The sequence below is a fragment of the Mustela nivalis genome (genome assembly GCF_964662115.1).
Source record: "Mustela nivalis genome assembly, chromosome: 4".
NCBI classification, from domain to species: Eukaryota; Metazoa; Chordata; class Mammalia; order Carnivora; family Mustelidae; genus Mustela; species Mustela nivalis.
In genome coordinates, this window is record NC_139023.1 from 11,113,388 (window position 1) to 11,130,736 (window position 17,349).

The following is a 17,349-nucleotide window of genomic DNA, read 5'->3' on the forward strand; positions in this document are numbered from 1 at the left end:
ACCCAGGCGCTCCGGGATAAACTTTAAAATGTTTGCATTCCCATATTGCCACACTCACTCTCCCTCCCAGATTCTACTCAAAAAGAACTCTCTGCCTTCCTTATGTAAGAGCTACATGCCTGTTTTGAGGTCCCACAGCATCCTAACTAAGCAGTTAATCAGTCCAACTGCAACATGTCTATCTCTTTCACCAATGAGTCTTCTCCCAAAGTTGACATCTTTGAGTTTCTCCTTTTTACAGTACACAACAGATTTACTCCTCTAGTAGTTCTCAGAAATACTTTTACTCTTCCTGAAATCTTATAAAACTCTGTGCCATTGGGACCCTGAACAGAAGTGATTGTGACAAGTTGGACTTAAGTGAAGTTTAAGGAATAAACTTATTTGTTTGGCCTTAATTTCCCTTTATGTGTAGGTTTGAATATGATGTAATTAGAAACGTAAGTACAATTGCCCCTTGACGATATGGGTTTGAACTGTGCAGGGACTCTTCTATGTGGATTTTTCCAATAAGTAACAGTCCAGTTTGGTGAATGTATTTTCTCTTCCATAGGATTTTCCTAATAACATTTTCTTTTCTCTAGCTTATTTTATTGTAAGAATACAGTATATAGGGATGTCTGGGTGGCTCAGTTGGTTAAGCCGCTGCCTTTGGCTTAGGTCATGATCCCAGCGTCCTGGGATCGAGTCCTGCATCGGGCTCCTTGCTTGGCAGGGAGCCTGCTTCTCTCGCTGCCTCTGCCTGCCATTCTGCCTGTGTGTGCTCTCTCTCTCTGACAAATAAATAAATAAAATCTTAAAAAAAAAAAAACAGTATATAATGCACATACCATAAAATGTGTTAATCTGCTATCTATACTATCAGTAGAGCTTCTGGTCAAGAGTAGGCTATTAAGTTTTGGGGGAGTCAAAAATGATATGGGATTTTCATCTGCATGGGGGTGTGGGTTTGCATTCTTAATCCTTATATTGTTCAAATGTCAACTGTATGTCTAAAAGAGCTCATGTAGGGGCACCTGGGTGGCTCAGTGGGTTAAAACCTCTGCCTTCAGCTCAGGTCATGATCCCAGGGTCCTGGGATCGAGGCCTGCATCGGGCTCTCTGCTCAGCAGGGAGCCTGCTTCGCCCCCCTACCCTCTCTGCCTACTCTCTGAAATAAATAAACAAAATCTTAAAAAAAAATATATATATATAAATTGCTCATGTAATAAGAATAAAAGAATTATGAGTGCTAATACAGTTGTTTGGTCATCTGCTTTTTTTTTTTTTTTTAAGATTTTATTTATTTGAGAAACAGACAGTGAGAGAGCATGAGTGAGGAGAAGGTCAGAGGGAGAAGCAGACTCCCTGTGGAGCTGGGAGCCCGATGTGGGACTCAATCTGGAACTCCGGGATCATGACCTGAGCCGAAGGTAGTCGTCCAATGAACTGAGACACCCAGGAGTCCCTCATCTGCTTATTTTGAATAATCCCCTCTCTCACTCATCATAAGATGGTCTCCTAGTGTATGTATTAGATAAAGCAACGCTTAAGGGTAAATAAAAGGAACAGGTCAAGTGTAAGGTTTCCTGAGGTCCAAGGACTCCTGGCTTCAGAGTCCAGGAACCCACTCCTGGTATGTAAAATGTGGTCGAGCCTAGGTTATTGTTCTGCCTGGCGGTCCATTGCTTTCAACAGATTCTCATGGGACTAACAATTGAAGTTCTGTAGTCCTATGTTAATACCACCCACATTTCATTCCTGTAATTAATTTCATTCATGTCTCTGTTATTGACTAAGAGAAACCTAAGACCAGTGTGCCCAGGGCAGTGTTTCCCAAAGTGTATTCTATAGGTTATCTGGATCAGCATCATTTGAGGTGCCCGACAAAAATACAGATCCCTGGATTAACACCAGGCCTGCTAAATCCGAGTCTGTGATGGTAGGGCACAGAAATCTGCTTCTTCAACTTACCGCCTCGTCCTTAGGTGCTCTGGTTTGTAAAGTACTGAGAGAACCAAGGAGAAAATTAACTCTTTCAAGTGGAGGGAGTGATTTTTTTAATGGATTAATAATAAAAAAAGTTAATATTAACTAACACTAAACACCTGCTGGGTGCTGTTCTAAACGTATATTATATGGTTTAACTATTTAAATGGCTAGAACATCATACATTATTCAATGTGAGGAAATTGGGAAGAGATTAAGTAGATCAAAGACACATTGTAAGTGGTGACTGGGATTAGAATTCAGTCTGGCTCTAGAGGTCACTTTTACTTGCTACCCCACATTGTTTTCCTTAAGGCAGACCATTTTGTTCATTTCCTCCAGGGTTTTTTTTTTGGTGTTTTGTTTATACTTTTAAAAATGTGGATTCTTAATATTTACTCTCATTTAAAGCTTCACTTTGAAGCAAATGTAAGGAAAAAAAAATCATTTTTTCTTCCTCAAAAATGTATAGCTGAAGGAATCCAGAAAACCTCTGGAATGCATAGCTGAAGTAACTAAGTTAAAAACTTTGATATTAGGAAAATATACTTTAAGTAAAATTTAAAACTTACATATTTACACTTGTTGATTTGGGTGGTGGTAAATTTTTTTTAAAATATTTATTTATTTAAGATTTTATTCATTTATTTGAAAGACAAAGATCACAAGTAGGCAGAGAGGCAGGCAGAGAGAGAGGAGGAAGCCAGCTCCCTGCAGAGCAGAGATCCAGATGTGGGGCTCGATCCCAGGACCCTGGGATCATGACCCTAGCCGAAGGCAGAGGTTTTAACCCACTGAGCCACCCAGGTGCCCCTCAGTGGTGGTAAATTTTTAATTTTGTTTCTGTGGTATAATGCAAATGTGTTAAAAAGAATCACTATCTAAAATAATTTTTAAACTCTGACTTACGGGGCGCCTGGGTGGCTCAGTGGGTTAAGGCCTCTGCCTTCAGCTCAGGTCAGGACCCCAGGGTCTTGGGATAGAGCCCCGCATCGGGCTCTCTGCTCAGCAGGGAGACTTCCTCCTCTCTCTCTGCCTGCTTTTCTGCCTACTTGTGATCTCTGTCAAATAAATAAATAAATAAAATCTTTAAAAAAACAACAACAACTCTGACTTATTACCCAAAGTAATATTCAGTTTGAGTGATTTGGAACTCTAGGTGAATCCTACATGATCTTTTGGGATCAGTTTCTATTCAGTCAGTGGTACTTATTCCTCATTATGATCTGAGATGTAAATTACACTGACCTTCACTTTTCTTGAATTATTTTGATAATGTTATATTACTGTAACATATTAAAACTCTTTTACTTTAGACAATAGCAAGGAATAAGCAATTCCAGCCATTCTTCAGAGATGTTTTTTTGTGTCAGATATGTGAATATAACTATTCAAATTATAAGCTACTTTTATCTTTAAGACCACAAAAAGCAATTTACCAGGGGCCAAAAGCTCTGACCATTAAGGTAGTTTTAGAAGTCTGATAAGCAGGGGCTCCTGGGTGGCTCAGTGGGTTAAGCCTCTGACGTCGGCTCAGGTCATCTCAGGGTCCTGGGCTCTCTGCTCAGCAGGGAGCCTGCTTCCCATTCTCTCTCGGCCTGCCTTTCTGCCTACTTGTGATCTCTGTCTGTCAAATTTAAAAAAAAAAAAAAAAAAAAAAAAAGAAGCCTGAGAAGCAAATTTATTTCTACACAAAAACTAAAGGGATACATTTATTTTTATTTAATTCCTTCACAAGAATATAGGTAAGAAACTGTGGCTTAGAGAAATTGACTACTCAAAACTAGTCCGCTGGTCAGTGGTGGAGGAAATCACTGTTTCACTAGTTTGGTATTTTCTTTACTTTTTAGTATTTTTAAGTTACCCACAGCTTAACATGCTGACATAAAACTAACAGTATGTTGCTTTATATTGATTGATGCCAGAAACCAGTCATTTATTTTATTGGAACTGTTACCCACGACACTCCTGAGTTCACTAAGTGAGTCACTATGGTAAGTGATCACACTGAGTAGTTGGGAATTTATTCCCATGTTAGAATGGTACCCCCCACATCTCAGTGCCCTTTAAATGTTTAAATATATACAAAATTTGGATGATGTAAATACTATATCCAGCAATTTGTTACTTCATTAACTATCAATTCACATTTTTTACGTCTGTAATTAGGATAGCACCACCTATATCTTAGCTATTCCAGAATGAATTAATGTTTACAATGTGTTGTGAGGTCTCTGAAGGAGTATTTGGTGGAATATTTAACAGGCATATTTTTCCATATTCCTAAATGGAAAGCTTTTCTTCCTTTTAAAATATCTCCTCCTCCTCATTTTATACATCTGGCAGAGATTTGACATAGAACATCAAATATTTTTAACCTCTAACTTCATTTCCTGTCTTGTGCTAGGTTTTCTGTATTCCTTAATGTGCTCACCCAATGCTCCCCTCTTCTTTCAAACTGAGGATATTAATTTCTAAATCGTTTTTACATACTATTCTTTATTCTGTTTCTGTTTTAGCTACAATTCGTTGGGCACCTATGTGCTGAGGTGTGTTGTCACAACCCTGTAGTTAAGAGCCAAAACGTACTAGGTGATTGCTGTGTAACAGACATTGTTTTAAGTGCTTTAATTAATTTAATATTAATTTTCACAAAAACTCTATGAAGCAGATACTGCTACTGATTCTCCCAGTTTAGATGAAAAAAAAAACTAAGGAACAGAGAGATGTACCCCAACTCATAGACTAAGTGATGGAAATGGGTTACGAACCCGGGGAGTCTAGTCTGCTCTCGAATTGGGAAAACTGTTTTACACCTCTTTCCTTTATACTACCACACTCACAATATTTCTTAACACCAGATGTGAGCCCCTTTCCTCCCCCTAGCAATTGTGACACTGGCTGGGTATTGTACAGTTTAACTAAATTCTGACATTCTCTACCTGGATAGTTCAAGCTGTTACCTGTGCTTCTGCCCCATCAGCTGCAAATCTGAGGTTCTCACGACCCTCTCCCTGGGTCCAATTAATTTGCTGGAGTGGCTCATAGAACTCATGGCAACACTTACTTAACTTTTACCAGCCTGTTAAAGGATAGGCGTATACAGGTGAACAGTCAGACGAAGAGATTCATTTAGTAAAGTGTGAAAGGGTGCCAAGCACAGGAGACGCTGTCCCCATGGAGCTGGAGTGCATCACCCTGTCCGCATGGATGCATTCACCAATCTGGAAGATCCCTGAACCTCACACTGTTGGGATTTTATGAAGGCTTTCTCACATATGCATCATAAATCACTAATTCCATTTCCAGCCTCTATCCCCTCTCTGTTGAGTGGGGGTAGGGCTGAAAATTCCAAGCTTTTAATTATGGCCTGAACTTTCTGGGCACTAGCCCCCATTCCAGTGCCAAGCAGGAGCCAACCCAGTCACCTCATTAGAACAAAAAAATGCTCTGAGTGCTCTTATCACTTAGGAATTAACAAGGGCTTAGGAGTTCTATGCCAGGATGGGGGGCAGAACCAAAACACATACTTTCTATTGTCTCAAAGCTCTTAACCATTGTTATATCACCTCTCCAAGGTAGGTACAGTTGTACCATAAAGAAAATGAGTTGGAAATCAAGTAATTAACTCAAAAGCACTGGAGTAAGTGAACTGCAAAATTTGTACTTTTCCTAATGTATCAGGAAAGGAAAGCCAGAAAGGCTGGACTGATGGTTTAGGTCCAAATCCCAAGCCTGCATCCTTTATAAAGTTAACCTCTTGGAATTTCAGCATCCTCCTAAGGGAAATCTATAAAACAGTACCACACCTCACAAAGTTACTATAAAGGTTAGATGAGGTGATGCACAACTGGTACATGGTGATTGTTTAATAAATATTAACCATTGATCATCTCTGTATCTCTAATGGCTAGGGATATTTAATTCACAATAGCTAATGAACGGTGACATAGTTACAACATCTTTTATGCTTTCCTTCACTAGGCTGGTCATTTTCTTCCCTGGCATCATCCCAAATATTTTCAAGTTCACCATCTCAGCATTTCCCTCCTACTTTAAAGACCAGAATAACTAAGGAAAGGTCTAACTTTTTTTCTCTTTTACCACTTGAACTTGTCACTCACCTCACAGTAATCCTACCAAATTTTCCGCAAGTAGAGTGTACAAACGGCAACTGTTGGAAGTCCCCAGTACAGTACTGAAAATGAAATTTTTACCTTATTTATCACATTAAGGACTATCAGAAAAATTAACATAATTGTCATGTCTTTTTCTACTTTTAACCAAAGTTCCTTTTCATTCCTAAGCTTTTACCACACAGAATGTACAAAATCCTTAAGCTGACATTAGACCTATGAGTTACAAGTATCCTGCTCAAGAATTACACTCAGGTAAATGAAATTAATATGTCAGAACTATTTTACAGGCCATCTTACAAATAAGATGATTCCAAAGGTGCATTCTCTTCACAAGAAAAATTATAAGTGTTCTAAGTTTGACAGTTGCTCCAGGAAACTTTCCTAGGCGACTACTTGACAGAATATCGGAGAGCTCTGGTCCACACCACCTCTTTTACCAAACACTTCTGTACTGCTCCCCAAATTCCCAGTATGACTTCAATATAAATTAAAGAACAACAACAAAAAAATTGAGCAACAAACCAAATTTTCCTGTTGACAAGAATTTTTAAAATCTAAGGTTAGGTATTATGTATCAATCCAATCACTTCACCAGTTAAAGATAAAAATTTATTGATCTAAAATTACTGCCGAAAAACTTAAGCCAAGTGAAAACGTTATTTAAGCTTAATGCTCTTTTTAACTCCCGCGCGAATGCCAGAGAGTTCGCCAGTGTAACGCTGCTCCTCTCTCCGGACTTCTCGGACCTGCCCTCTCCTGCGGATTTTGGCTCTTCTGAACTTCTCCCGGTGTTTCACTCTGGGATTGCGATCGATCTTCTTTCTTCTGGGTGTAAGTCCTCGATTTTTAGCGATCTGATAGGTAATGGCTCTCTTCGCATTCTGATCTTCAAGAGCCTGTTCGTCAACACTCTTTTCTTCTTTCTTTCTCTTCAACTTCTGCTTGTCTTCTATTTCCTTATAGAATTTCAGCGCAGCTTCTTCATCAAGATCGGAATCATCAGAGGAGGCTGCAACAGCAGAGGCAGCAGCAGTGGTCTCTGAAACGGATTTTGGCCTGGCCTTGGTGGATTTTGCTCTCGAATTCAGTCCTTTCTTCCCAGCGTCCTCTTTAAATGTGAGCAGATGACGGATTTCAGAAGACAGCTTCTGATCTACGACTGACAGCTTGTTGATCAAATTGCGGTAGGTGACAAGCCTCTCTATGACGGGGTGTCCATGCGCGGGGACTCTCCTGGCTTTCAGGATCAAATAGAAGCTGATGTTGGAGCAGTAGTTCAAATAGAGGTTGTACTTGGTCCTCAGGTACTGGCTCCCCTTTCCGGGGGGAATGACCCCTCGCTCCGCCAGCTGCAGCAGCGGCTCCAGCTCATCCTTCACTTCAGTCAGCTTCACCTTCAGGTCTTCTAGAAGCTCCAAGAGCTCTGGTGACTCCTTCCGCAGCATCTTCAGCTTCTCCTTCACTGAAACTTTCGCCAGATCCTTCACGACGCGGGTCTCCGCCTCATCGACCTGAGGTGCTGGTTTTGCAAAGGCCTCGACCCAGGTGACCCCAAAGTCGTCCTCCTCCAGGGCTTGCGCGAGGCGCCGCTGAATGAGCTGCGCTTCCTCTTCCTCCTCTCTTTCCTCCTCCTCCACTTCTTGTTGACTCTGTCGGCGTCGGGACTTGGAACCGTAGTCCGTGTCATAGTAAAGTTTTTTCCTCTGACCCCACGACAAACTGGGATCCACGGCCACCTCGGCCTCACTCTGCACGGAGCTCCCGCCATCGTCATCCGCGTCCTCCCCCGCGCTCTCTCCACCTTCGTCGTCCTCATCAGCAATATCCAGGGGCAGAACCTCCTCCTCCTCATCACCGTCCTCCTCCTCCCCCTCGCTCTCCAGTTCGCCCCAGCCTTTAGCCAAGGCAGCCCGGGATCGGGCCTCATGGAAATCGTCTACCTTGTCTTGGTAGTAGCTGGAGTCCCCAGGCGAGGGGGGCAACTCTGAATCGTCTTCATTTTCGTCCTCTGGGCCGGGACCAGCCTGGGCTCGCACAGCTGCCCACTTGGCCGCGCCGCGCCGCCGGGATCTCCCCACCATCACTCACGGGCTCCAGTTCCACAGCGACGTCAGGCCTTCGGTCACCTCCGACCGCCGCCAACGGCCACGCGCTGCAGCCACACGCCTCTTTCCACAGCCACGCGCTCCCCTCCCCGGACAGGCCGCCGGCGAACTGCTCCGCGGCAGGAGTTTCCACCTCCTTCCGGCCCCCAGGATCCTCTCCGTGCGGCGTAGGAACAAGGACTTCCGCTCCGTCCGGTAGGCTTTGTCACCTCAAGAGCACCTCCCTCTTCGCTTTTGCCCTTGAACGCCGATCGATTCCGGTTCAGATCCTTCCGTGTAGGAACACTAGACATAGGAAGTTCCGTTCCGTGGAGCCCTTTGAGACCGCGGTTCCTACTCTCGCGAGTCTGGGCGTGGCTGGGAGACGGGATCTTGCGGGAATCTCGCGGCGCGGCCTCCGGGGCCGCTAGGGGGGGCTCTGCCTCCACGCCTCGGAGCGGCCCGGGGGTGTCCGGTGAGCTGTCGCGTGATCGTACCGGGCGCTTCCGGCCGGCAGCGAGGGTAGACGTGTCGGAACTCCCCAGTGACTGCGTTGTGACACACCCCTCCGCCCGTCTGTCCCGAAGCTAAGCAGGTTTTCTGTCCGCGACGTCCAGATGCTGCCTTTCTGGCCCCGCAACCGCGGGCCCGGACGGCACCGCGGGCCTCGAGAACCCTGGCCGGGCCTCGGGGAGGCTGTTAACCCACCTCCAGCGCGCAGGGCGCGGTGACGGCGGTGGTTTGTGACCCCGAGGCGGCCCCCGGGGGGTCGGTGCGCGGGCGGAGCTGACTCTGCGGGCGCTCGAGTGGGCTGCACAGGGCGCCCGCCTCAGCGGACCGGCCACTCTGGAAGATGTTTGGACGCGACACGCTCGCGGGGGCCTTTTTTTTTTCAATCCATTCTTCAGCAGTTACTAAGCGTGACACGGTGTGTGAGCCTCTGGGGGAAACGGTGGACACGCGCACACGCTGTCCCGCAGTTCAGGAACTTGAGGTCTAGCAGGGACACGCGTTAATCAAATCGCACGAAGTGCGTCAGATTGAATCGGGGCAAGTGCCCCCGGCCTCCCGCGGCCGAGACCTCGACCTGCCTCAGGACCCAGCTCCCCGCGCTGAGGAAGGGTTGAGTCTCCCGCCCGACTCGGGGACGCGCTGGCTCTGTCGCACGAGCTCTGTCGCACCTGCTTCGTTGTCTTTCCTCCTCCTCCTCCGTCACCTCGTAGATCTCTGCAAACACGGCTGTCGCCAGGCACAGAACGCGTGTTCGACCAGCGCTGGTTCAGTGACTGAGTCCTGGAAGGACTATACCTGGTTACCGGTCGCAGGTGCTGCGAGAAACCGGATGCCTGATGCTGACGGCTGCAGACGTCCCTTAAAGGCGGTGACTGGGCAGGGACGAATCTTAGGAATCATTAATTCTAACTACTTAAGTCTTATACCTGTGGAAGCACACACTTGGGGAGGTTACCCTGGCACAGCTGGCACAGAAGCCTGGGACAGGGCTCCCCGACCAGCTCACACTGAGCTGTTACCAGTCCTTTGCCTCTTTAGTGGAAATTAGTTTCAGACTTTTTCCTGAGGGTAGGTTTTGCTGGGTGGATGACAGAGAAATTAAGAGCATAAATTAAAATATTTGAGGGGGGCACCTGGTGGCTCAGTGGGTTAAGCCTCTGCCTCTTTGGCTCAGGTCATGATCTCAGGGTCCTGGGATCGAGCCCCTGCATTGGGCTCTCTGCTCAGCGGGGAGCCTGCTTCCTCCTCTCTCTCTGCCTGCCTCTCTGCCTACTTGTGATCTCTGTCTGTGAAATAAAAAAAAATTTGAGGAAGAGGGTGGAAATAGGGAAGAATTAATCAGACTTGTCTTTGGAAGTATTATTAGGGCTAGAAATATGAAAGGACTGCCCTATAATCTTAGACTAGTTCAAGGTTATTGTTTTCAGATATTACATATGATAGATTCAGAGTATTAATGACACCTTCAAATGTAGGGGCCTAGAATCTGAACTTTCAATATGATGCAAAATTAAAGGTGACATAAAATTTCTTAGCAGAACAAATAGTGTCATTTGGAAAAATCATACAAATTTTTAGAAAGATAATATTTTGAACTAAATATTTTTAAAATGCCGGAAGGTATCTTAAGCATTTTAAAGCCTTTTAAATATAATACAATTTAATGAATTAAAAAATGTGGGTAAAAGTCCTATGTCCTGATAGTAAGCAAAGAATTCATTTTTGAATGTAAGTTTTAATAGGTTTTATTATTTAAAAATATTAACTACTTACTGTAGCAGCATACTACATGCTGTAGTAGATCCAAAGGTGAATTAGTCAGAGTCACTTCCCTTAAAGAATTTATAATCAGATATGAAAGAACACATGCACACAGATTATTAAAATACAAAGCAGTGTGTGATGTAAGCCCCATGCTGTAAGAGATCAGAGGGGTGAGAGACTGCCTCTAGATTGTTATTCTGAAATACTGCTTCAAGAATGTTGCATCTAAGTGGGACTGTAATTATAACCTTGCTTTAAATGTATTAAATTTTCATTATATATAAAAATTAAGTTTTATTTATACCCACACATCCCAATTTTTCTGTTTAATTTTATTGCGAATTACTGGAGAATTTATGGCCATACTTTAGGGCCAGAATGTGTGTATTTTTTTAATTTATTTTTTATTTATTTTCAGCATAACAGTATTCATTATTTTTTCACCACACCCAGTGCTCCATGCAATCCGTGCCCTCTATAATACCCACCACCTGGTTCCCCCAACCTCCCACCCCCCGCCCCTTCAAAACCCTCAGATTGTTTTTCAGAGTCCATAGTCTCTCATGATTCACCTCCCCTTCCAATTTCCCCCAACTCCCTTCTCCCCATCTCCCCATGTCCTCCATGCTATTTGTTATGCTCCACAACTAAGTGAAAGCATATGATAATTGACTCTCTCTGCTTGACTTATTTCACTCAGCATCATCTCGTCCATGTTGCTACAAAAGTTGGGTATTCATCCTTTCTGATGGGGGCATCATACTCCATAGTGCATATGGACCACATCTTCCTTATCCATTTGTCTGTTGAAGAGCATCTTGTTCTTTCCACAGTTTGGTGACCGTGGCTATTGCGGCCATAAACATTGTGGTACAGATGGCCCTTCTTTTCACTACATCTGTATCTTTGGACCCTGCAATTGCAGAATGTGTGTATTTTTATAGAGAACTTAGAAAAATATTTTTGATATTTTTTAATGGGAATGATCACATTGCTCTAATATTATTTATACTAAAGATTACATTGGCTAAGTATTTAGAAAAGAGTTACTGTATCCTGTGTGTGTTGAGAGAGTGCTGTAGTCCAACCTGCTCAGATCTTTGATAAAGAACCATTCAGAAGCCAGTTTTTCAATTCCAGAAGTTCCCATAGTCTGATCATCCATGGCTTAATCTTAGACTTATTTACCATTTAGGTGAGGATTTTTTTTTGGTCAACAATTTGTTTTTCTGAAAAGACAGCTTAATAATTTTGTTATGAGCCTATGGCAATTAAAGTGAAAAACAGGGTGCCTGGGGAGCTCAGTCGGTTAAACATCTGACTGGGTTTCGGCTCAGGTCCCGATCTCAGGGTCGGGAGATGGAGCCTCACATGAGGCTTGCGCTCAGTGCAGAGTTTGCTTGTCCCTCTCACTCTGGGTCTCCCCCCTCACTCACACACACCCTCTCTCTATCTCTTTCTCTAAAATAAATAAATAAAATCTTAAAAAAAAAATAAAGTGAAAAACAGTCCCCAGAGAAAATGAACAAATCCTGAATAACATTGGACATTTAACCATTATATTTGTGGCAACTATAATTTATCATCAACTTGAATATTTATTACATTAGTGTGATGCCTGCCTTAGGCATTAGCAAGCTACAGGTAATGAGGGCCAACAGGTTTTTGTTTGTTTGTTTTTTCAGTATACCATTTTGGCCTTAGTGTAGGAGTTTTGGGGGATTTTCTTACTGGAGAAGGTAGGGTTTTATGAATCTTGAAGGAGGTGGTATTAGGATACATTATTCAGGACATGAGTTCTGGGTGTTGAAGGTATTCTACCACTAGATTTGCTTAAATTGAATTCAATTATGGCTTATGCAGCAAGAGCAATAATAGTAGCAACAACAACAGCAACAAAGCTAACACTGAGAGCAGTTACTATGTGCCAAGACTGTCACAAACTCTTGAACTATATGTTACAAGCTCTTCAACTATATGAGGAAGGTACTATACTAATCTCTGCTGGAAGAAGCTTTAGACACACAGAATTTCAATAAGGTGATAAGGCTAGTCAGAGTAGAACTAAACTTGAACCCAGGTAATCTGGCTTCAGAATCCACACTGTGCTCTAGCTAACCACTTAGCTAGTCCTGGCTTTATAAGTCTCATTTCCAGTCTGTGCTGTATGTTTGATTCAGTATCATCAGATATATCAGATATGTCTAGGAGGACTTATATATCCTCCTAGAATATGATTTCTATCAACCTACATCCTTCCGTAAAAACTTCAGTGGCTCTCAGTATTTAGATAAAGCTCATGGCATACATGACCCTCCCTCAGTTTTGCCAAAAAATAACCTTTCCAGCCATACCTTTGATCCCTCCCCTGTTGAAACATTTTGTTCTAATTTATGTGCTCTACTACTCTGTTTCCCTCCACTAGATCTATCAGTCCCATTCAGTCTGGATCCATGTGGTCGTTTTTTAAATCCCCAGGATCTAGGTCAGTACTTGAGTAGATATGTTTCTAGACTCATTGACAGCATATGAAAACAGCAACCTTTAACAATGAATTTCCGTGTCTTTTGTCCTTCTCTAGTCATCAGCAGCTTTAAAAAAAAAAATTTTTTTTTTTTTTTAACAGAGATCTCACAAGTAGGTGGAGAGGCAGGCAGAGAGAGGAGGAAGCAGGCTCCTCGCTGATCAGAGAGCATGATGTAGGGCTCAATCCCAGGACCCTGAGACCATGACCTGAGTTGAAGGCAGAGGCTTTAACCCACTGAGCCACCCAGGCGCCCCCCCCTCTTTTAAAATTTAAAAGTGACATTTGAAACATCAAATGTTTATTATATGGCTTTGTGTACTTCAGCTAATAGTTAAATGCATTTTTACTTTTAATGCCAGTGTTACAGACTAGAATGTGATGACTGAAGTTGTCAAAAGAAGTACCTTGTTTTTGCTTGTTCTTTCATGCTCAAAGAAGTAGTAATGGTGCAAATAATTTTATGTTAGTAATAATGGGAAAACGCATCCTCGATGTTCAACTTCATTAGATAGTTTGATATAATCACAGAAACTCCTTGAACTAATTTTGGGTACAGAAAAGAATGAAGGATTATTTTTAACCATAAAAAAGAAAATGGAAGAGAAGACATAGTTGTCATCTGCTTTCATTTCTCTCAGAAACCACTTACCCTGAAACTAGTAGGTTATAGCTTCTTTTTTTCAACTAAGATCTGTGTCTATTTAAAGACTCCCAAATCCTAAAAGTAATTTGGAAGTAAAATACAGAACTTGTACTGAAATATGGGATACACATATGAACACGTCTAAGATTTTAACTGATGATGACTTGGTTTGGTGGCCTCAATTATGAAAGGAAGAATTTAATGAGATTGTAACACCATTTCTCCTTCCAAACTCTAATATAGCTAAATACTGTGTAATTGTTTTCCAAACATTATTTTAATCCTTTGTATCATGAGGCACCTTGTGGATACAATTATTTACATATTAGCTACTGATTGTATAGCTTTAATGGTGAAGGTCTTTTGAACATGGCTCAGAAAAAATGTTTTTCTTTAAGTTATTCCTCATTCTCTGTATTGAATAACCTAATATTCAGGGTTTACCTTTATCTGGTCCTGACTTATTTTTTCATCTACTTTCTTACTATTTTTCTTAAAGAATTCTACAGTCGAGCCAATAAAATACTCATGTTCTTTTTCTCTTTTTGAGATTTTTATCTCTTGGCTTTTGCTTATGCTGCCCTATATCTCAACTCTTGGCCTCTAAGGCCTACCTAAAATCATATTTTCTTCAGGCTGTATGTTCTGATATGCTTCCTTCCATTAGCATCTGATAGCCCTTTAACTCCTATGTTGGGATTTTAAAACATTTTCTCCATTGTGTTAAGAATATTTATATACTTGTCTCATCTTTCCTCCAGATATATCACTGTTAATCTCTAACCCTTATAATATCTAATACAATTACTCAATTACCCATACATAGTAAGTACTGATAAATCGCTAACCAAATAATGAGAGTTAAATTGAGCTCTGTTAAATTTCAGTACGGTATTAGAAGTTATTAAAAACAACCCAAGAATTTAATAAGCTTCTGCAAATGGGACATTGATCTGTATCTATTTGTGGTATTTAGAGATAACTTAAGACTTTATGTTAAGAGAAAAGATGGAAACCATTGGAGGGTTTTAAATAGGACAGAATTGATGGGAAGAGGTAAGATTATAGGCAGGATGTTTGTGTGGAGGTTGTTACATTCATCATTTAGGTGATGAATTTTAGTGTCTAAACTAGGGCCCTGGGAATAAGGGTATAAACAGTGGACAGATTAAGAGCTATTTGGGGAGATGGTATTATAGGATTTAGTGTCTGATTAAGTATGAGAGGTAAGGCGTTACAGAGACTTCCCAGGTTTTCTTAGACAAATGAGTAGATGATACACCTCCCCACCCCCCCACTAAGATAGAAAACTCAAGAGGAAAGAGGTTAGCAGCGTGCAGGAAACAGGCAGAAATGAGCTGTAGACTTCAAAACTGCTGCATTTGAGTCTTCTGTGAAGAAGTTCAAGTGTCTAATGTCTATTGACATCGAATATATGAGTCTGAAGCTATGGAGAAATAGCTAAACTAGAAAAGACATTTGGGGATCCTCAACATTCAGTTGGAACATGGAACTATATTTGATATTTAACTGAAAACAGGCAAAATAAGATTTGATTGCTTTTACCTAAGTATCTAGCCCGCATGAACTGGACCAGAGGGAGTATATTACTTGCCTGCTGCTACAGTTACAGGACTGTCTGTCTGTCTCTCACCAAGTGTCAAACTTAAAAGGTTCAGGTTAATAAATGAGCTATATGCACTTAAATGTATAATTTTAAATCTATTAAAGTTTAAGACCTGTAATGTGCCCTGTGAGACATATCACCATCACCAACAACAAAATCCATCTGAATAAAGCCTCCTCATGTGCTCAACTTGCATTTTTATCATGTCCACCAGTTTTAATACCTGTCTGGGCCTTCTCCACTAGCTATTATCAATAACACTTAGGGGCGCCTGTGTGGCTCAGTGGGTTAAGCCTCTGCCTTCGGCTCAGGTCATGATCTCAGGGTCCTGGGATGGGGCCCTGTATCGGGCTGTCTGCCTGGTGGGAGGCCTGCCCCCCCCCACCCCGCCACCCTCTCTGCCTGCTGCTCTGTAGATTTATGGTTTCTCTCTCTCTGTCCAATAAATAAATAAAAATCTTTAAAAAAATAACATTGAATATTATGGGAGATGCTAATTATGTATCAGGTCCTGCATTAGGTCTTTTAAGTACATTATCTTACTATAGTATATCACTGAGAAGGGTACCATTATCCTCTTTCCACGGATGAAGCTCAGAGATGTGAAGTAATTTGCACAAGATTTATATAACTGGTGGTTAAACTCAAGTCTGTCACACTGAACTTGGTTTTTTAAAATCATTTCATTGTACTGTTACCTAATCTATATTTTATCACTAATGAAAAACTTGTAGAGCCCACAGACCTATGCATTCCTGCTTCAATGTGTACTGAAAAACGTTGACTCAGATTTATAGACTAAGATTGGTCAGAGGTATGGTTTCAAATTCAACCAACATAATGGCAGAAAAATAAGAAAATTAGGAGTCATCAACCATATTTCATTTCTGGCATGAGTGTAATAGATGTGTTCAGGGTCTAGGCAAATAATCATAAGGCATAAATAAGGTTATCATTCAGAGATTGGTCTGCTATTTCCACATCGATTAATTTTGGGCAGATTTCTTCTTTTCCTTCTGTGATTTTGATAGAATTGTTTATTTGCTGTAAATTATTTTCCTTCAACTTCTTTCTGTTTATGCTAATTGCCATATTGGAACATTACTTCACACTGTGATTACTAACTACTACAATTAGCGTTCTGTTATACAATACTTAAAATAGTAGTGAACACATAAGTGTTTACCTAAGTATTTCCTTTTGTATAAATGTAGATAACTGATAATATTCTGATTATATTTGAAAACTTGTTTTATGTTGCTAAGGAACTGAACTGACGATATTTAATAATCAAGTATAATGTAATTATCTATACAAAATCACTACTCTACAACCAAATCATATAATAATGGTAAATTTACACCCATGTAAAACATTTTAATTTTGCACTGCATACAGCACTGTACTAGGTACTTAAGGGAAGAGATGTTGAAACATATAAAGCACATGGTGTCTGGATTTCTGTTGCCATATTGCACCTTCGTTTCCTTGAATAACCATGTTTTATCTCAACTCCAAATTGTGTTATATTTTATCCTAAACCATAGTCATCCCTCTTTTGCCTGACTTTTACTCATCTTTCAATCTCACCATTGACATTGCTTCCTCTCAGAAGCTTTCTTGACACTGACTACCCTCTCCTCCAACATCTGTGCTCCTATTACATTGCACTTGGTCATCCTGTGAATATATATTATCATTACCCAATAGACTGTCAACCCATCTAATCAAAGGTCGGACTTTTCTTGTTCACTTGTGTCCCTGCTATGTTGAGTAGATGTCAACAGATATTTGTGGAAAGAAAGAACAAATGAATGAATGACCATTTGAATTAAGGGCTAGGTAAGAGGCGTACCTACAGCTAGGTAAGGCATTAACCTTGTAGACCACCTTATACATATTTGCTATAATGGCAACTTTATTTCAGTGCCTTAAAGAGAATTTTTACAAGTTTTTTTTTTTTTTTTTTTTTTTTTTTTTTTAATTTGGCAGAGAGAGACATGGCAAGAGAGAGAGGGAACACAAGCACGGGGAGTGGGAGAGGGAGAAGCAGGCTTCCTGCTGAGCAGAAAGCCCGATGTGGG

General features: G+C 41.5%; 1 protein-coding gene across 1 annotated transcript; it reads right to left on the reverse strand.

Moving 5' to 3' along the window:
- Positions 1 to 3,667: 3,667 nt before the first annotated feature.
- On the reverse strand, positions 3,668 to 10,774 carry UTP3 (UTP3 small subunit processome component). The gene has a single exon (XM_082726328.1). It carries the CDS (start codon positions 8,186 to 8,188, stop codon positions 6,764 to 6,766), a length of 1,425 nt encoding a protein of 474 aa, XP_082582454.1. The 5' UTR covers positions 8,189 to 10,774; the 3' UTR covers positions 3,668 to 6,763.
- Between the last annotated feature and the right edge of the window lie 6,575 nt (positions 10,775 to 17,349).